The 21,241-nt window shown below is 38.7% G+C and overlaps 1 protein-coding gene across 11 annotated transcripts in view; it reads right to left on the bottom strand.

Annotated features, from left to right (window-relative positions):
- Positions 1-21,241, bottom strand: part of GRIA4 (glutamate ionotropic receptor AMPA type subunit 4) — a 219,464-nt gene that overhangs the window by 71,316 nt on the left and 126,907 nt on the right. For all 11 annotated transcript variants that reach the window (XM_066175756.1, XM_066175757.1, XM_066175763.1 and 8 more), the window contains exons 4-6: positions 20,653-20,837; positions 3,811-3,864; positions 1,693-1,851 (exon numbers count right to left, since the gene is read on the bottom strand). In XM_066175756.1, the coding sequence (XP_066031853.1) occupies positions 1,693-1,851; positions 3,811-3,864; positions 20,653-20,837 (398 nt within the window). The remainder of the gene's footprint in view (positions 1-1,692; positions 1,852-3,810; positions 3,865-20,652; positions 20,838-21,241) is intronic.

The raw sequence follows: 21,241 nt of genomic DNA, 5'->3' as shown, positions 1-21,241 counted from the left end.
CAATTTTTTCTGAGGGACAAATGCAGGACATTTCAGTAGGTACAGCTTTAAAATTGTATTTCCTAAGGGTAGAAAAATCTACATCTTAAGAATTAATTAAAAAAACCCAGATTAAACTTGAAATATTCAAGTTGTTTTTTTTCCACTTGAATCATTCAATAGGGAACATCCCCATCCACCCAACTTACTCAAAAGAAAAGAAAGAAACAGTAACTCACTGAGAAAATACAAGTGAAAAATGCACAGCTAATGAGCAGACATCCAGGCTACTAGAACTGTTAAGAATGATCAAGAGTAGGTTCTTCCTCTTGGAAAACCTGTGTTGGCTGTCTGCCTGGTACATACCCTGAGCAGTCTGTGTTCCTACACTAACTACAGCAACTGCTTTAGGTTGATAACACGCCAAATGAAACGTTTAGAACAAGTCTTCAGCAGATGTTAGCCTGGAGTCATATAAACTAAGGGGTGTTTTCTCAGTAAGGTTCTCTGATAAAAAAATGCATCAGGAAAACTTGTTCACATGCCCAAGGCTGCTATTGATATGCTCTCTAACTTCCAAAATTCCAATTCCACTATACAAATGTGATTTCCTTCCTTTCCTTTGTCTTGCCAATTATAAGGTTTTTGAGACGTGATTTATCTTTAAAAAGTCAAATTTTGGTTATCCCTAGATGAACTATGTGTGATTCCAATTAATCATGCTGACTTCTCAGAAGCAGACAGAATAATCCTGGTTTTGTGGCAAGGAGTCTTAAAGGTAGAATTTTTCCTGTCACCAGTAACTGGGGATGTCTGCATTCCAGGTCCTTGGTTGTTTTTTTTTTTTTTTTTTTTTTTTTTTTTTTTTTTTTTTTTTTTGTTGTTGCTGTTGTTGTTTTTTTAACATAAATTTTTGGAGTTTCACTGAATTCTGTAGCTATGTCTTGTAACACCCATGTTGATGCTTCCTCTAGACTTTGACAAGCTACCAGTGTCCCAGTCAAAGGAGGGCTGGTTGCTTATCTTTGCAGAGTGCCAAGCATAAAGTACCCAGCCCATTTTCAAGCACATCTGATATGTGCTAGTGCATATGATAATAGAACTACTTTGATGAAATCATATTTACAGCTGTGCTGTGATTTGCCTGCCAGGAAAATTATATGTCAAAGAAATATTTTCTTATCAGTCTGTGAAGGATGAGGATAGAGGAACACTAGGATGAGATTTAACTTAAAATCATGCCTGAATGTGATTTCTACATGAGGTTTTGAGGTAGAAAATTTCCAGAGGAAAACTCCATATGAAAATTTAAAGGTAGCAAATTTACAGTTACAGTAATATCTCATCCAGAAGAATTCTTCTGTCAGGAAAGATCTGCACTCCAAAGAAACACAGATAATTAGACTAATTAATGTAAATTTTATTGAAATTAAGTTGTCAGTTAAGCATTTGACCTTTTACTGCTGTTGGTAAAGGGGTGAAATTGGAGAATAAGTGACAAAAGACATTTAAGTACATCAGCAAAATATGTTGCAATTTTTGTTTCCACCATACAAATGTAAGAATAGGCATGATTAATGGCCAGTGATAGTAAGATCAACAGTCTTCTCCTCTGCCTAAATATTAAAGTCTTCATTCATGTATTCAGCAATGTTATTCAGAAATTAGAACACTGGAGTCACATCTTTGGTAGTGTTTCAGATCAGGGAATACCTTTGGTGGGGTCTCAGATCCTGGGTATTCTCTCTGGTCCAGTTTCTTCCAGCGCTGCATCAGCTTAGTTACCATTGGGGTACTGAAATCCACTAGCTGAAATCCAGTCACATTGGCTCCTCCATGCATAAATCTCTCCAGAGAAATATCTTTGAATCCCTAGAAAATCAATTTAAGATTTTGTTTGCCCTCCTACACCACTGTGGGTCCAATCTGTTCTAGGTCAGCATGGCAGAACAAAGAATGCACCACAGCAGGATTCCATTAGAAGGCAAAATTTAAAACCAGAGAATAATGTTGAACCCTCATTCATGACTTCCATTTGTGTAATAAAGAAAAAAAGCCAAGAAATAAATTTGCCACGTTATTGCTAGGCTGGTCTTGACAGCTAAGCAACACGTTGTTGGGAATGGCAGACAGTTTTTGAAGAAGTGCCTTTGGCAAATCAACTGAAAAATGCCTTCAGAATATTAAAGGCTTAATCCAATTTCCATCAAAGTTGTTAGATTGGAATAAGCACTGTACTAGTGCTTTTAAAAATGCGTCCCTCTATTTTTGCATATTCAAAAAATGAACAACACTATTCTGTAAATAAATTTACTCCAGGATTCATTGTTTAGGCTCAAAATATCTGAGATAATGAGATAATACAATAGACATTAGAAGGCAGAGACAGCACATGAGGATCTCAGAGCAAGGAAAACAACATCAGAATCACACTTCTGTTAAACAGGATTGAGGCAGCTCTTAGATCTGTTATATATTGAAAACCTAGAGTGAAACCCAACACTGAAAGAGAAGATAAAGCACATACATCTTGTATTGGTTTCTCTGGCTAATCTGTTCAGCACAATTCTTTATTACAAATTGCCTTTAGAGACAGAACTGAACTGCAATAAACTGCATAACAGAAACTGCTAAAGCACCAAGAAGCAAACATAAATCTTTCTCCATCTTTCCTGGCTGCTATTTCTAAGGCTAGCTCAGAGGTATCTTATTTTAATTTTCTTAAATTCCTCTGATTGGTACTTATCAGTGAAAACACAAGTGAAAACACAAATCTAGAAATATTTAGGAGAAAAAAATTGTGGGCCACCGGGCTACTGACCCAATATCCCAGGGGAAAAACACTTGTTAAGGACAGAGATTTGATTCATGTCCTAAGGGATACTAACAGTAAATACAAAAGATGATGCATCAGAAGTCATATTACCCAAATAATTGAAGAGACAGTAGATAAGGAAGTGTGCCCCTGCTGAAATAGATCAGATGTGCCCGTCTCCACTGCATACCTCACTAGCAGATTACTGCAACATCCAGTTCCTTGTTTACAGCAACTATTTTGCATGAGAAAAATTATATGGGGAACTATGAAATTTTAATGTTGAAAAAATCTAATTTATAAGATCTAAGAGTATAGAGATCTCATCTGAAACACCAGAGGCTTTAAAAATAATCTGAAGTGATACCAAGTTAAGGTTCAAGTGCAGAAAGCACAATAAAATATTTCATGTCAACTAAAATTCCTTGAGGGAGAGTAGAAAGAAAACAGTTTAAAGCATGCATTAGATTCTGTCCTACATTTGTGCTTTGCCAGGCAGGTACTTTGGCTTAAAGAATGAGTCATTTAAATAATAAAATTCTGCATTTGCTCTTTCTTTGCCCTCTTCTGGGCATTAGCTGTGTGAATGTCCAGTTCAGCCTTCAAGTAAAAATACTGAACAAGTAATTTGACTGGAAATAGCTGATCTCACCAGAAAATACATGTTCCCTGGGGAATGTATAAAAGTTACCTCTAGAATTCTTACATTACTACAAATAAAAAGACGAGTCAAAAATCACTGCAGTTCTGTGAATTCAAATTCAGCTTCAAGATACACGAATCAGTTCTTTCTACTACCTTGATTTTGATAAAATTTAGGAGTACATTACTGTGCTCTTCATATCTAGATAGCTGAGACAAGAAACCCAAGTTCTTTTACACATCATAAAGAATGCATTATGTAGAAGCACATATTAGAGACAAATGGGAAATGCTGTGTGAAGTGCTATAACTTCAAAGTAAAACTGAGTGTTTCACTTACCAAGCAGGGGTATAATTCTAGAAAAGTATCTTACCAGGTTGGCAACAATATAATGGTATCCTTTAACATGCTTTCCCACGCTCACAATCTGTGGGAGAGAAATAAGACAAAAAAGGAAAAACATTGTCATACTGTTTTCACTATAAAGATGTTTTCATAGAAAGCTAGATATAAACCGAAACATATAGCACCAGTAATATAATGTTGGGAGTCTTTTTGCAATAACATAGCTATAACTTTCCAGGCCTTAATAATGGAAAAAACCTTAAAATTACAGTGAGTAAAGTAATGAACCGGTAATCAGAGTGCCTTTTGTATTGAAAATATTACTGTAGTATACTGTTTTACCAAATAGAGTAATTATCTATGGGATACTAACTCAGAAGAAGGAGATTTCACAATAGCTAGAAATCTCACTGATTTACTTTTTCGTTTGGAATAAGTGCAGAATGTATGAATGAAACTGGGGGTTCATCTCTTGGGATCAAAGCTATTTGCTCTTGACGTGTTCAAGTACTGAGAGTGTTATTCAGCTGTTAGTAAAATGCTAAAGGCTCTGGGAATAGGCACGAGCTAGGACAGAGCATAGTTGTCTGAGTGTTTAACCAAAATATAGCATCAAGCGGTGCAGAAAAGGCAACAACCATGATATGGCAAGATCGACCAGAGAGTTTAGACAAAAACTGTGTCCACCTGCATGTTGTATCAATATTATCGCAATTTCTATGATGGAATGACTCTCATTTAATGTGCTGAAAAAAGAAAATTAGGTAATTTGTCAGTAGAAAATGGTGATAATAGATGCATTGCAGATTAAAGCTGCTTTTACTAAAGAAACTAACCAATACTAAAAACCAGTAACCAGTAACTAAGTACTACCAGTAACACACAGCTTGCAGTTAACAATACAGTCCTTTGAACTCTTATTTTTGATAGTCCAGCACTCATTTAGAAGAAGTCTGCATTCAGCTCAAAATTTTACCTCTCCTGAAAGCATTTTAGCTTCCTTCCAAATGAATAAATAAGACACAAGCAAAAATCTTCCACAAAGTGCAGGTCACTCAGTAAGTAATGGGAACCTTATGGATCGGTTTCTTTTCCTGCTTTGAAATCTTAGCTCTAGACTCTGCCTGAAGAATTGACAACTTCCTGCCTTTAGAGATCGATCACATCTCATGTTCAAAAGACAATAAACATTCACTGTGCCTTGCAGCCCTTTTCCCCAGTGCTGTAAAAAGTGAATAAAAATGCATTTTAGAGATGAAGAAAAGCTGATGAAGGACTAAATATTTTGACCAAAAACATCCAGGAATCCATTATCTAAATCTAGATTAAGACTTGGAAATACTTGATTCTGAACTCTATTGTTCCAGTATATCAATTCCCTTTTGCAGCAGAATGGATGAGAAAACCCAAGGGATCTGGCATAAGTATGTGGCCAAAATTGTTTTAATTTCATTACTTTAAAGTAATCAACAAAATAAGCAATTGGTCTTGTACCCTTCTGCACTATCCCAAACTTTTCTCCATATGTATAGCTGTCCTAGGGTGACTTTATGATGCTTGTATCCCAAATTGTCTGTTCTGTTTATGTTGGATATTAAGTTCTGCACATTTCAGAGTGGTTCTGAGACTGAAGGGAGGAAGAAGGAGCCTGCAGTTTGTTTGCACGAACTGCACTTGCTCTCCTGCATTCCTTCTCATAGACTATGCTGTCTGCAGCACAGACAGTGAAAGAGAGACAGGGAGTTTTTCTTTGCCTTTTTGCTGGCTTTTTTCTTTAGCTATGGCAAGAAAAGTTTTCCCAAGACTGTGTATTTTTTCCTGGAACTGTTCTGGACTGAAAACCCAGACGAACACCAGGAGCTCACATTGGTGGCCCACCAGAGCCCAGGACACGGCATTTTCCATTGCAGGAGGGATTGATGAGAGACTGAGCAAGCTGATCTACACTCCACAACAAGGATTCTCTCTCTCTCTGAATTTGCCATCTCTTCAGAACAGTGAGAGGTTCCATTGTTTAATATTATTCATTTTCTCACGCTTGTGAATGCTTTTCTTGTTAAATAAATAGCTTTTTCCACTTCTCTCGAAGGAGGTTTATCTCCTGAACCGGTGGGGGAGGACCACTTGAATTTGCTTTCTACTCCGACCCCTTCAGAGATTTCCTCCCTAAATTTGCCCTAAACCAGGACAATAGTCTACAACTAAAGTGTTTGTAATTAAAAAAAAAAAACAAAACATAAACTTAAGAAAATCTCAAAAGACACGAAACACCCAAGACATGACCAAATTGTTACCCTTCATATAAATGAATTTTAGACTTAATAAAACTCCCAGATGAGTGATTTAAAACCATTGCTACCATTATATTGGGTGTGGCAGAGAGGAAAAAGTCACAACTTTCCCTATTATAAGCTCAAAGCATGTGAGGAGGACACTGTCAAGTAATTCATTTTTTCATACAATAAAAAGTTTCAAGTCCTGGCTGAGTCAATGGCTTCAAAAGGAATATGATCCCTGATCCCAATTAAGCTTATACATCTGTACTCATTCAGCAGTGCATGGTGATGAAAATATTTGCCTCCCCATTACAGAGAAACTGACATAGGTTAAAAAATTACATTCTTAAATAAATACCACAACACAACCTGAAAGTTATTAAATGGACTGACATAATTTTGGATCATAGAATCATAGAATGGTTTGAATTGGAAGAGACCTCTAAGATCATCTAGTTCCAACACCTCCCAGGTCTTTCTCCTCAGACCTGTTCTTGATCTATTCATCCTCATCTTGGGCAAATCTCCTTTTGAGATTAATTTCTGTGCTTGTTCCTAGGAAATGCATGTAGATACTACTGCAGTATTTGATGGGAATAATGCATAATGTTTTTGAAAAGCCTGAAATTTGACATTTTTACTGCATTCTCTCAAAACTTGTTTCTTTGGGTGAGTGACACAAGTAAACAGTTATGTATCATGTAGTTGTCTTAACTTCCCTTAGAGTCAGTGGAAAGAGCAGGCACCTTGAGGAAATGATTCAGCTTATTCTAAAGCACATGTGTAAAACTAATTAGACAGCTTGTGCCCTGAAAGTACGTATTTTTCTGCATTGACTAGAAAAAGAGTTGATGGGGATTAGCTCTGATGTAGATACCTATATTTTATATCCCTAATACTAATTGAGATTAATTTCACCCTAAAAATGTTGATTATGCAGCCAGAGAAGAGAAGTAATGGCTTCTATTTTCAACCAAGACTGGGTACAATTCTGATTTTGAATTTGGAAAATATTACAGCTATTGATCATACAGACTTTGAAAACTGGGAATTGGTTATAGTTTAGGGAAAAAGTGCCTGTTTAGTGAAATAGCATTCTGTGAACATATCATAGTTTTGAATATCCAAAAGACACATGCAGTCACCTTTCTTTCTCAAATACTCAAAGCTGCAGATCATGATCTACAAAACAAGACACGAATTCCTGCTACCTGAACCACCCCCTTTTCATCACTGTACTTCTGCCCTGTGAGACATTGAGGCAATTAACTTACATCTCTTTGTAACAGGGGAAGGAGCTTGACAGTCTTACTCAGTCTGGAATGTGAAGTCTCTCACTTTCCTTCTCTGTGCTTTAACTGGTTAAAAGTGGCTAAAGTTTTGAGAGATGACACCTCAACGATTCCATTCATGTAAGACTAGATATTACCCGGAACCCAAAACAGGCCCGAGATTTTGGCAGATGAAAGCCTTTGCTACAGAAGTTCATTAAATCTGGGGGCACTTTAAAAACCCAGGTACTTCCTTGTGCACCCCTCAATTCAGACCAAAAGGCCAAGTTCAATCACTGTCCAGAGGGAAGGTAGAGTGGCATTGTCTAACATCTACATTAGCAAATAGAGCAGCTGGTGGGATAAGATCTGTACAGCAAAAGTATTGGTGCTAAGGAGCTGGCATCCATAGCATACATTTCAGGGATTTACAATGGACTCCCTCTAACCTGGTCACCAGACTTAACTCACACTATGCTTCAGGGCAGATCTTGTTTAGCATCATCCAAACAAAAGCAGATCACGTACTTTGAGTCCAACCTTGATGTGAAACTCAGGAATCAGGAAATCGACTACAAAAAAAAGCATGTTCCAGCTAAGATACTCTGAGTTCCTGTTTCTTAGGCAGGCCCTGAGCATCTGTGAGGCAGGTGGCAGATTCATGCAACACAAGGCTGAGCAGTGAGAATTACCTTAATTTCAAAAGCAAGGTCCTGAAAGACAGGGCAGTCCTGTCACAGGGACCTTTAGTCTTAACACAGCATTCACTATGGCCAGTTGCAAAACCTAGCAGGGCTAAGGCAGCAAGGCTGGGCTCTGCCAGTCACACAAGCAGTGAAACACCAGGAAAGTGCTGATACAGCAGGTCAGGGCCATGGTAGGTCAGGAAGGACCCTCTGTATGTGTAACTGTGCTCTTCACTGCTTCAAGATGCTCTGATTCAAAACTGTCCTAGTGCCAGTAATCCATGGCAGTATGCAGTATTTACACATTATGCACACTAATACTTATGCGCTATGCAGTACTTCCTCACTTACACACTCTAAAAATTTGGTTTTGCTCTCTACTCCCACTCTGGCTCCTTAAACACCACACACAATGCACCTGGCTTTTCTCACAGTGGGAGTTTAGGGTGACCTCAGCTTGCTCAGGGAGATTTTAGGAAGAAATTGCTGGGAAGGGTAAACTTTGATTCTTTGGGGAAGGCTGAGGGCAGGTGTCAGCAGTATGCTGTAGTGGCTTTTGAATGTTGATTTGCAGGTTTTAGTTCAATGACAAAGGTGACTAGTAACTAGATTTGGAGCTTTTCTATACTTTTGTTTGTAAAATTGAAGAAATTATTAAATAATCATCAGTATTAAGAAGAATGAGTAAGAAAATATAATCTGCTTCCCAAATTGCCATTAACAAGGAAGACAACGCTCATTCCATATATTATTCTGTAGTCACACTATTGGTGAATATCTCATTTCTGTAAACGAAACAGAACACAATAAAAAAAAGTGAGATATTAAGGCCATAAGGCTATCAAGTTTATTTCACAATCTAACACAATTTCATTTGGTTGAGTTTTTCCCCAAATATTACTGTTTATGTAAGTGTCTGCAGAAAGGTGAACTTCAAAAAAACCAAAATCAGCATTAGGATCTAATCACATTATAAAATGCATATACGTATAAGAAACTAAAAAGAACAGTGCATTGTGAGAATTTTTAGTTGCTGATCTACAATAACACAAGTATGAAAATACCTTATTCTGATTTCAGAATTCCGGTGGTAATCAAAAATAACTAGAATTACATTGACTTTAAAGTTTGGTAAAAGCAGGGCCAGTGAGATCCAACTCAGGCTTTTGACACAACTCTGTGGCTTTATCATACAATACTGTTCTTTCAATTTAGCTGAACAATAGCTTGGTCTAGGAAATTGAGAAACTGTTCTACTGTTGGAAAGAAGGGCTACCAGTGTCTGCTTTGATTATTTTCTTTTTTTTTTCCTGTATGCGGCAAGGTCACTGACTTTGATAAAACCATTTGCAAACTTGCATCAGCATCTGAACAGAGAATCTGGCCCCAAGTCATCCTCTGTTGTCTACTACTGTGAAATGGATATTGCACATAACTCATTCTAAAATAATGCTTAACTTCTGTAGCATGAAATATCCCTCGTTATGATTTACGGAAGATGGAGGTCAGGACAGCTGGAGTGAAAAGGACTTATTTTCAGTTAAATCTCTTCAAAGGATGATAGCTGTGCATCACCAATTGGACTTTAACAAAGGTTTTCCTCTTTGCTATTGTGTCACAATCCACTGCCTTAAGAAAAAGAACACCTGCAATAAAATGAAGTCAGTCTAAGGCAATATAAAAAGAGTGGAGACTTGTTAAAGACAGAAGATTGAGACCTGACCTGAAATATTGCAGCAGAAATGGCAATGATAAAAACCACAACTGAAGTGGGATTTTACACAATATCTGAACCCAAGATAAATCTTTCACAAAGCCATAAAAAAGCAATTGAGAAACAAGCCTAATTTTAACAACTAGTGCTCAGAAAAGGGCATTCTCATTGGGGAAAGGATGGACAGTCACTAGAGAGGATGCTAAAGAAAGCAGAAAACAAAGCAGATGTGGCTCTGTCTCTCTTGTGAAGGCAGGCGCTGAGCCAGAACAGGGGTGTGCACACGTGCCTCTCACATGGCTGGGCAGAGAACGATGCTTCCCATGCTCACCACCAGCTGGCAAAACAGAGAGCCTTGTGCAGGGCAGGAAGCTCCTGCGGGAGAAAACCTGGAGAGGTAGCTCAAAGGTCATTAACCAGTGCCTTGAGTATGGCTATTGCTTCCTTCTGCTGCTAAAGTTGTTTGCATTCAAAGCCTACTCCTATCCTAAATAGGATATGCAGACTTGTAAGGAAAAAGGAAGTGAGGAAAGAGATGAAGGGTGTAAGAAGGTAACTTCACAAATCCTTTGAATCATTCATATTCATTCTTTGTCTCCTACTGCCCATTTGCTCTTCCAGTGACTGAAATAACTTATTTCTCATGTCCAAACCTCATCAGTTGTGTGCTGCAGTAAGAAAATGCATTCTTATTACTGTGCAGTGTGGGACTGTGTGCAAAATCCCAGCTGCTTCACAGAAAGAAGCCTATGCAGAGCTCCTCCTGGCTCTGCAGTGTGAGGAAACTGCTGGTGGCAGTGCTGGCGGCTGGCTCCTTCAAGGAGAGGAACTATCAGTTTGCATTGACAATTACAGTGTTGCTTAGAAGCAACTCCCTAAACCTCTAGGGAAAAAAAAAGCATGGAGAGTAAAGAATGATAAGGAAAGGTTCTTTATGAATCTTCTATTCCCTCTGGGACTGAGATACACAAAGAGCTGCTACTATGTCCCTGAAGTGGCATGAAGCCCAACAATGCTGCTACCTGCCTACACGACCGTGTGCTGTGCACATACCAAATTCTTTGGCTAATGATTTGCTCCTGTGGCTCTGTGGGAGCAGAGCTAAACCTGCATTTTATTCATGCATATCTAATAGACAAAAGGGGAAACTGCAGACAGCCCATCCTGTTTCTGAAACAAGAGATAAAGAAATCTACATTATGACACTAAACTACACGAAAAAGCCATGCCGTCTCTTGATAAATACTAATCTGTGTTGTGCTAGTGATCCTTTGTGCCAACACATCTCTGTGCTCATGAAAAACAGGGAAGCGGGAATGTTGGAACTAGTACTCTGTGTAACTCACATTTCTGGTAAATTTTTGCCTTCCTGTATTATGTTGCAATTTATTGCAAAGTACATGTTTTAATTTATTATTATCATAAATTAAGTATGCTAGTAATCTTAATATGATTTGCAAAAGTGCCAAGCGCTATCTTCAGTTAATAGACACACTGGAAACTAAGATGAGAAAAAAAAAAGGTTTTAAAACCAGCCAAACTGGCAGCTCAATCAATTTAGAGAAATTCAGCAGTCAAACATTACTTTTTCAAGTTTAGCACTCCTGAGACAAAATGAGAGGAGACGAAGAAGGAGGGGAATATCTTAGCTTCTGTACTTTTCTCCACACACACATTCATTTGCTTTAATTTTGATGGTAATACTAATACTACTACTGCTACTAATTCTTCTACTACTACGACTACTTCTTGCTACGACAACCTGCTCCATTTTACCCTTCAGAGAGATTTGGTTTTCGGTGCAAACATATACATGATATTTCTCAGCAATGTATCTCAAGGCTCTTTAAGGCTGAGGAATCACCGATGTCAACACATTGAACAACTGAGTTAGTTAGACAGCTGTGAACAGCATTCAAGACACTGGGCAGCTACTTCTCTATTATGTTTGTTAATAACAACTGTTAGCTGTCATTAGAGTTTATTGGCTTGCAGTTTCTACAAGATTAATGATAGTAGTACTTTGTTGCAACTTTACATCCATGTGTAAATTTTAATATTACATAGGACAAGGTAATTCTTTTTGTTACTATGTATCAGTTCAGCTGTGAACATTGAAGCATTAAATCTGTGCCAGATGCTCCGTAACAGTTTTCACCTCTGTGTTTAAAGGCAAATAAGCCCTGGATGAGCAATGAGGCTTGATCTTGATGATTCAGAGCACTGACACTGAGAAAAGTGCTCATCTACTGGGAAACATCCTATTTAATTCTTATGGGCTGGGGAGATCAGGGTGCAGGGAAAAAAAAACCACAACACTGGAATCAGCCTGTTTGGTACACCAGGAGCTAGACTGATGATCTCTGACAGCAAAACTGATTCACCATGCAAAATTCAGAAGAAAATGCTGTTGACAGTGGACATTGGAAGGCTCTGAACACACAGAATGCTGAGGTTTCAACTTTGTCAGATGGAGACAGTGGGACAGAATGGAACTGCTACAGATGCAAGAGGAAAGGAAATCCATTGCCATTCATGCAAAAAGGAGAAACGTTTCTTTTCTGAATACAGTCCTCATCATATGAATGTATTTATGGATATATCTGTTTGTATAAATACAGAAACAAACACTGTCATGTTACTGTATATGAAAAGCCCTAGAAAACAGAAATCAGGAGTAGCAATATTCTCTTTCAGAAAGAAATAAACATAAAGGTCCTAGGCAAATGCAATAACAGCTTGCGCTTTCAGCTTGCTTTGCTGAGTTTTGCATGAAGGTCATATGGAGACACAATTAAATCGAATTTCTGGTAAAAATCTGCCTGAGAGGGCTACCAGAAATAAGGAAGAAGTAGCAGACTCAGTAGAAGACAATGAGGAACCAAAATGCTGGAGAAGCATCTGCCTGGCTTAGTGATGGACTTTTCAGATGCAGTCACACAATGAAGCACAGAGGTTGATCACCCTGGTGTTCCTTCTGGCTGTTTCTGATGCAAGCACATTATGGATTTGCAAGATCCAATACAAGATGATAAACAGTTCACTCACTCATAACGTATTTCTATCTCAAGAGCTGCCTATGGGTGTGTAAAAACAGTCCTGTGAATCAAAGGATCTCAGCTGTGTACATCTGTGCCTTATTTCGTGGCTTCTCAGCTGGCTCACCAAGCACAGCAGGACAGGCTGGGTACACACTGGATAGGAAGAGGCCTTGCCAGAAAGCTCCTGGGCTTCTGGTTTGAGTCTCCCATGAGCCAGTCTTTGCAGAGAAATGGCAGAGAAAGCCAACAGCCTCTTGGACTGCACTGCCATCACGGCAAGGGAGGTGATCCTGCCCCTCTGTTCAGCTCTGCTGGGGCACATCTGCAATGGTGTGCCCACTGCTGGGCTCCCCAGTACAAAAGAGACGTGGACATACTGTAACAGTCCAGAAAAACACCACCAAGGGTATTGAAGCATCTGTCATGTGAGGAGAAGCTGAGAGAGCTGTGACTGGAGCAGACTGGAGAGCAAATAGCTCAGGCAGATCTTAGCAATATCTATAAATACCCAATGGCATGGTGTAGGGAAGAGGGTACCTGACTGTCCCTTGAGGTGTACAACAATAGGACAAAAGGCAAGGGACACAGGTTGCAACACAAGAAATTCCACCTAGATATGAGGAATTTATTTTTTCCCATGAGGTAGTCAAGTAGTGAAACAGGAAATAAAAGTGTTATGGGATCTCCATCCTTGGAAGCATTCAAAACTTGGCCAAATGAGTAACCTGATCTAAGGCTGCCCCCTTGAGCAGCAGAAGTGGTCTTCCGAGGTGACTTTTAATCCCAATTATTCTCTTACTTAGTTTGTGAAATAGAACTGTTCATGCCAATACTTCACAGTTTGAATTTCAAAACCAGCTCCAAAATCTCTTCAAAAACAAATCCTACCGCTCTAAGAGTTCAGTCTTTTTATTCTTCTGGGATCTTGTTTGCTCTGCAATGCTTAATATGTGCTGACAATGAGAATTCTGTCAGGAAAAGGGAGTGGGGAACAAAAGTAACTTCCAATTTCAGCACTTCATGCTTTTGAAAGCTTCTTTACATCATTTTACATGTCCTTTTGGTATAGATTAACAGCAAAAAGAAAAAATAATGAAAGACTAGAAAAGGGCTAAAATATTTATTGTTAATTACACTATTCCTCATGATCTAAATGACTCTTAGCTTACACTTTTCAGTGTAATTATCAAATCCGTTTGGAGTATTGACTGTGTTGTATATATGTATAACACATTTCTGATCACTGAACAAACTATAAGAAATAGCTGTGAGATCAGCTATGGCTGAGGAAATGACAGTCTGCTTCTCCAGTAATAAGGGTTATTAGTATCTGAAGAAGGAAAAAGAAAAAATACAGTGGTTGAACAAATAAAAAAATATTTTCACTAAAATCTTCAAAATTATTTTCTGTGATAGTCTCCAGATCTGACCACACTGTTTTATTACCCTTCAGCACTGCTTGCAAAACAGCATTCAACAAATAATGGAAGAAATCCATGATGTGTATTTACTGAAGGTAAAGTATCCCAACTAATTAAATGCAAGTACAATCTAGGAGAGAGATCCATGACATTTCCTTAAATGTGTGGTTTTAGCTATATATTTTTATCATCTTTTCTAAGGAAATAATTTTTCTGTTACTGAGCTCTCTCTGTTCATCAATTTTCCAGTAAAATACTTTTTAACACATATGGCAATTTCAGCTATATTTGAAAGGAAGACAGTATCTTTAAGACACTGTCTAAGACATCTAAGGCATTAAGTCCATACTGTTCTTATCAATAGTGGCTGCTGGGTGGAGAACAGAGATCCATCTGTTTTAGCCACCAAAAGGACAGGAAGCACCTGGACATTACACCTCTTGTGTGACAGCTACTAGTCAGCACATGGGTACTGACACCTTCCACACATTTCTTGATTAGTCATAGCAATTGCCATTTCTTTCTTGCTCAGTACACTTCTGGGAAGAAAAACTTTATGGTGCTTGGGGAAGAGGTGGTCTAGGAGAAAAACAAAGCCCACAAAAATCCAGAGGGATATCACTTGTTTTAGTACTTCTAAGCATCACTTCCGTCTGTCTTATGTAGTTTCTGGATTGTTTCAGATTTTACTTAGACAAATTAAGCGATAAATAAATACTAACATGAACAGAATTCTGTGAGAAAAAATTAAAAATTAAAAAATAATGATTTTGTTAGGCTGGGAAGCCTAACTTGGGGTTTCATAACTTCAACTTAAATAGGTGTGTGGTATTAGTTTTGTTTGAGCTTTCTCAGTAATAAATACCCCACATATATTTTGTTGGCATATTTATTTTGGAACATGGATTCTGCATTTCAGATAGAAATCCAGTAAATACATTTAAATTTAAAGTAGCCATTTTCTAATTTTAGTATATATACCCTTCAGCCCTAGGCTGACTTGACTTCTGATTTTCACTGAATGAGCAAAAAATGCAAACAGATACACTATTTTTAAAAGGCAGGAAGAAAAATAAAATGAAAAGAAGAAGTAAGAAAAGAAGCAAAACTCTCAATGAACAGTTGTGTTTTCTTGCTGTGCTGTATGTGGCAAATGACTCCTTTGGCCTGTACTGCTCAGATGCTGTACAGCTAGCTTGCTGCCAGTGTTAGTGGATTAGTTGGAAGGAACTGAAACTCATTTTACAATGGGCTTCAAGCATTTGTTTCATCGTAAGCAGAAAGTTCTTTGTATTAAATTCATGGGAGCACTTTAGAAACACAGCTTGTAAAGAAGAGACACAGAAGCAAAGAATTTTCCATCCCTTTCACTGACTTTCATCCTTTCATTCAAACAGAATATTTTTGTACTTTTAAAAGACCACCTGCTGAAAGGGCTGTGAAAAAAGGGATGTCGGTAAACAAGGACATAACGGTCCTTGAGAGAAAACGAATCACTAGAAATGCATTCTGCTATGTAAGCTATAGTTCTTACATTAAACTGTGGCAATATCATTTCATCTTTCTGTGCTTTGTTTTAGCTCCCTTTCTGTAATCTGTAAAGGTAATGGTAAAAAATTCCCTAATTTCATGCCTGTAGGAAAACGGGGCTTTGCCTCTGTCCCTAGTCACTTATGCAACACAAACAAAAGGCTATCCTGGTTTATGTTCTGAACTTGTTGCACATTTTTATGGCTGTGTATGAACAAATGAAACAAAGGGCCAGGTAAATACTGGGAATCAGATTTAGTGAGATCACTTACAAGGTTCTAGAACACATTCTGTTAAGCATAAAAAGTTTTCTAAAACCATTAAGTGCAGATGTGCTTTCTCCAAAATGGAAACACACTTCCTGGAAGCTCGGTGGAAAGCTGACATGGAATAGATCTTTGAAGATGACAGAATCCTAGAGTGGTTTGAATTGAAAGGAACCTTAAAGATTATCGAATTCCAACTCCCCTGCCACAGACAGAGACACTTTCCATCTTATTTCTCCTGCTTTGGGGGCTCCTGCTCAGCAGTGAAACACACAGTTTTTGGGTTATTTCTGCAGACAAGCAGCAGTGGTCATGTCAAGCTCCCTTGTGTTACAGACTGTGGGTCTGCCCCAGGCAGCAGCACTGCCAAGGCTGCCCTGAGAGGCCACGGGGAGGAAGCAGTCCATGTCTAGAGCCACACCACCCCCAGCAACACAGCAGGACTACACTGGCCAGTAAAATGGGTGACAGCCTGCTTCCCCTTCCCAAAAGCAAATCACGTGCATCACTTAAAGTGGGCAAGCAAACAAAACGCTTCTGGAAATAGTCTTGGTGTTTGTCTAGTGTCTTTCAGAGCTTGGGGTGCAGGATGGTAAGGTCTGCCAGAGGAGTGGAAAGGATGAGTTTCACTTCCAGGTAACAAAAAGGTTTTCCGGGTTATGGTTGTTGGAAGCTGTTAAGAAGGTAAGGTGTTCTTTCACTATCCTGAGAATAAAGGATAAAAAGGAGCTAAAATTATCTTCATAGGCTTAAGTTACAGAAGATTATTAAGTGTAGGTGGAGATCTGCTGACTCAGGTGGAAAACACTCTCTTACAGATCATAGAGGCAGCAACTCTTTCATGTGTGCAGGAATGGATGTCTTGCTTCAGTGTTATGTTTAAATAGGGCTTTGAGCTGAGCCATGCCAACAGGCACTAACACCAAAAACAGGCCAAATTTTTCCAATAATCCCCAAATACCTCCAAGTCAGTCTTGTGTGGGTGAACATGACCAAAGAAGAGGAGCACAGCTTTATTAAGAAACCTATCACAGTCTTGGCATATCCTTGAGAGGTAAGATCTGAAACCCTTGCTGAGATAAGGACAAGAGGAAGCAATCCAAGAAAACCAGATACAAACTCTTGAGTGCAAGCTGAATCCATCTTCGCAATTTAATGTAATGGCAGCTCTACTGTCCCTTTCTAGAATGGAAACCAGAAAATCAAACCCCATTTCTCTGTATTTCACCATAAAAGCTATACACACTTGACCCTGCCCAAAACATCACAACTACATAAAACCTAAATGGAAGATTTCATGGTAAAAAATGTACATCCTGGGTTGCGCATGGGAGGAGTCTGGAATACAGATACATTACTGGGTTCCATCAGAGAACTTTTCTGTGAAGACAAGTTTCAGATACAGAGTGTGGGGGGTAGCTTCTACACACACATACACCCCCCAACATACATGGAGAGGAGAAAATAAATGAGAAAAACTATTAATAAACTAAGAAATACAAGGAAATAGGAAATGGTGACAATAAAGTTGTACAAGAATTGAAGAAACAGCAAGGTGCTGTTTTTCTCTGCTGGCAGGTGAAGAGGGCAGCAAGCAGAAAACACCAGGTCAGAGAAGTGGGCAGCAGATGTGGGAAGGGGAGGAGCACATTAGCTCACTTCTACAACACAGCCAGTGAAAAAGCCTCCAGTCTTCACTGCTTGAGATACACAGGCATGAGAAGTGTGACTGTGTATGTACATGGGCAGTCAGTTGAGAAGAAACCCACAAGCCCACAAGCCAGTTTTTCTCCCTTCATTAGCGTAGATTTAAGGGCAAAGCACTTTGAGTTATGCTCTCATTACCGAGATTTAATTACTTTTCCTAAATGTTCTGCAGAACATTTACTTGTACATTGCAAAGTATTACAGTATAGTCACAACTTAGGCTCTCAATTACAGGAGAACTAGGCAGGAAAGAAGTTGAGTTAATTAGACTCACTGAAGCTTAATCAATTCCTCGGTGTATGCAGGGAAGATCATGCCAACTTTTAGTCCATCTGTGAAGCTGTGAAGCCACCTTACCTGTCTGCTACAGGTTATTAAAGCCCTCAAGCAAAGGGAAAAAGTCAATGGCTGATATTTGAAAATGGCTGTTATTTTGCATTTTCTACATTGGACTAATTTTTTTTGGTAATTTCTTCATTCCTAGTTTTTGAAAACTGAATTTTTTGTGTCTGAGACTGCTTCTGATGCACATCCTCAAAGCAGCATTTGTTCTTTGAGGGTCATACTGGAACCCCAAACCAGCACCCCAGGCTCATGTGTAGGTCAGCCTGCCTAGGAAGACCAGGACCTTCACAGGGGAGAGTAAAGCTGCAGCTCTTGTGCACACTTTTTCTAGCCTGGCTGTAATGCCATTCCTGCATTTACAGTGATGGTCCTTTCAAAGGATGGAAAGAATCTCTAGTCATATTGGGGAAGAAGGGAATTCACAAGATACATTACTTCCAATTTAATTATGCAAATATAGATGTGTATACGTTAGATATGTATGGACGGTGACTACTGAGAGAAGAAAAAAATCTGTAAGCCCACAAGGCAGTTTCTTTCACTCCACTAGTACACATTTAGGGCAAAGATTTTACACTTAGGAGCAAATAAACATAAGCAAAATGCAAAAAAGCTTATTTCCTAGGTAAAATTTATCCCACCCAAAATTAGACAGTAGCCAGATAAATCACTTGCTAAAAATGATAGTACAAGTATGCTGCATGTAAGGTGTTAACTCCTACCCTCAACTCTTCCTGTGCAGTTAATGAAAAAAACAGCTCAATTAGCTTTAAGGCTTGTCCCACAGAGGTGTGAGACAAATTCACCATGTCTGATTCAGCCTGTTGGGACCACACACTCCATTTTCATTTCTTAGCATGCCTGCATTAGCTACCTATTCTAGGCATACAAAATCCAGACCTGTAGGAACTGACTACGCAGCTGCTGATCTAGAAGGAAAATAAGTAGCAGCTCCTGGATGGAAGTAAAATGTACATGTGAGAGCAGTGAGATCCAAACATGTACTCAGTGACTTCATTTTCCTTTGAAACTGAGTGGATAGTCAGTAGGAACACCTATGCAGGATGGTGGGTGTACGTCAAGAGTTGTGGTAACAGAATGTACATTTCTACATCACATTTGCCTGCCATGTACAAGAAATCAGGTACCATCATGTGCACACACAGAAGTGAGGGAGAAATTGTTTTTCTGAATGTAATTTAGAAGACCCTCATATGGGTGTTCTGTTTTACTATAATGTAGGCTGAACCGGGGGAGGATCTCATTATAAGGTGTAGAAAGTATGTATTAAAACATAACGGCATTCAGAATAAAGAAGGATATAATGACCAAATGAGTATCTGTAGCAATACAGCATTGTCTGTTCTTTCCTTGGCAATAGTCATAGAGAAAGTCCTTGTTATAACAGCCACACTATTAATTCTCAGTTTCTCTCTTTACCTTCTGCCAGTGAAAGTAAAATTGATGTATATATGACATTGAGTACTATTTGATGCATTTATGAGTACTCTTTTATGAATTTCTGTATCAAAAATGACGTTTCATTTCTCAGTGACATCAGAGGCAGATGCATCATGAACGGTTTTGCAACAAAATCTTCAAAATTCTCTAACGCATTAACCAAGAGAAGCAGAGTGGTGTCAGAGGGTCCAGCACCAGCAGATGGCATTCATTCCCTGCAATTCTTGCAGCAGCAGGAGGCACTGAACAGTGAACTTGCACTACAGCAATGTAATATGTGGGATCAGAAGAGATGCAGATACTTAACCATAAGTTATTTTCCTGTCATTTGGCAAATTTTTTCTTTCAAAGGATCATTTAATTTTTTCCATCATTTAAGAAAGAGCTTACACATAAACACTGAAGAGAGATAGATTTGCCACATCAGAGCCGCAGGGTTTGATTTAATCTTTGATTATAGATAATACCCAGTGCAAGCCAGTCTGTCTGACCAAGTATTTTCTTTCCTCAGTAGCATGTTTCCATGAATAACTGAAGGGACAACTTGACCTTTCTTCCCAGTTCAATAGCACTTTTATTGACTGCACTTCATGTTCCTAAATACCCTGCTAAGATGACAAAACTATCAGTTTAAATATTTGTAACAATAATTTTAAAGCTTTTTATGGCTAGAAATACACTACCCGTGGTATTTTGCAAACAGAATATTGGATTTAAATAGATTTTTTTCCCCCTCAAACAAAGCAGAGCTTTACCCCCATGAAGGTACAGACTAAGAACACACTGGCAAATCAACATGACCATGTTGTTCCAGCAGCCCTCTGACCCTTATGCAGGAGACATCAGGCAGGGAGGTGCTGGGATGTGGGATCAAATGTGCAGCTACCCTGACTGCTGGCACCTTTGGCCACCAAGGTCCTGAGGGGGAGAGGAGAGGCTCCCTGCCCTGACATGCCACCTGCTAAGACAAGTATTGTATATGAAAACAGAACAGAACAGGCAAGTGGACATACAAATATAAGCCCATAATGTTAAAAAAAACCCCAAAAAACTAAAATAATCAATTTCATTTCCATTGATAAAATAAACAAAATGCAATCTCATCTGGAGCTTCAGTAATGTGTATAGATTAACATTAAAAGCAGGTGTTACCTGTTCTAAGAGATTCTGAAGCCTTTCTATTTCACAGTCTATTACAAATTTCTTTTCTTGCCTTCGGTCCAGATCTTCTAAAAGCCGCCTGTAGCTGGCATCGTTAAAATTCTCCACACAGATGGCACTGACTTGCCAGCTATTTTGTCCTGCTTTTTCCATAATTGCTTGAAGTATTGAATAACCTAAAAGAGAAGGATACAATACACTAGTAACACCACCATTGCGTTTTATGAATAGGAATTGTCCTTAATCAATATTATGTCTCTTAACATATGCTCCTGCAGGGAAGGGAATAAGAGAATATTTGAATCCCTACCTATACTGCTTGTCATGATCAGCGCACAGTAGGCAATTAACAAAATTTACAGTCGCTGTGATCAGAATGCTGGGAGTGAGCATTATGGATAATCCTCATTTGATTCATACACACAAACTCTTCCACTCAAGCATTCAGCTTCTCAGATTAGTTTTGTACAGTTTCTGTATCTGGGCATTTAACGACACAGCAAAGGAAAAATCTGAGCCTACTCGTTCAGCAGAAGTATTTGCATACCACAAAAGCATTCAAATGCTTTGGTTTGGCTTG

The sequence above is a fragment of the Chamaea fasciata genome, unplaced genomic scaffold (assembly GCF_029207755.1).
Source record: "Chamaea fasciata isolate MVZ Bird 193981 ecotype frontalis unplaced genomic scaffold, bChaFas1.0.hap1 SCAF_2, whole genome shotgun sequence".
NCBI lineage: Eukaryota > Metazoa > Chordata > Aves > Passeriformes > Sylviidae > Chamaea > Chamaea fasciata.
Note: the sequence above shows the minus strand (reverse complement) of the source record. Positions and strands in the feature narration are given on the sequence as shown.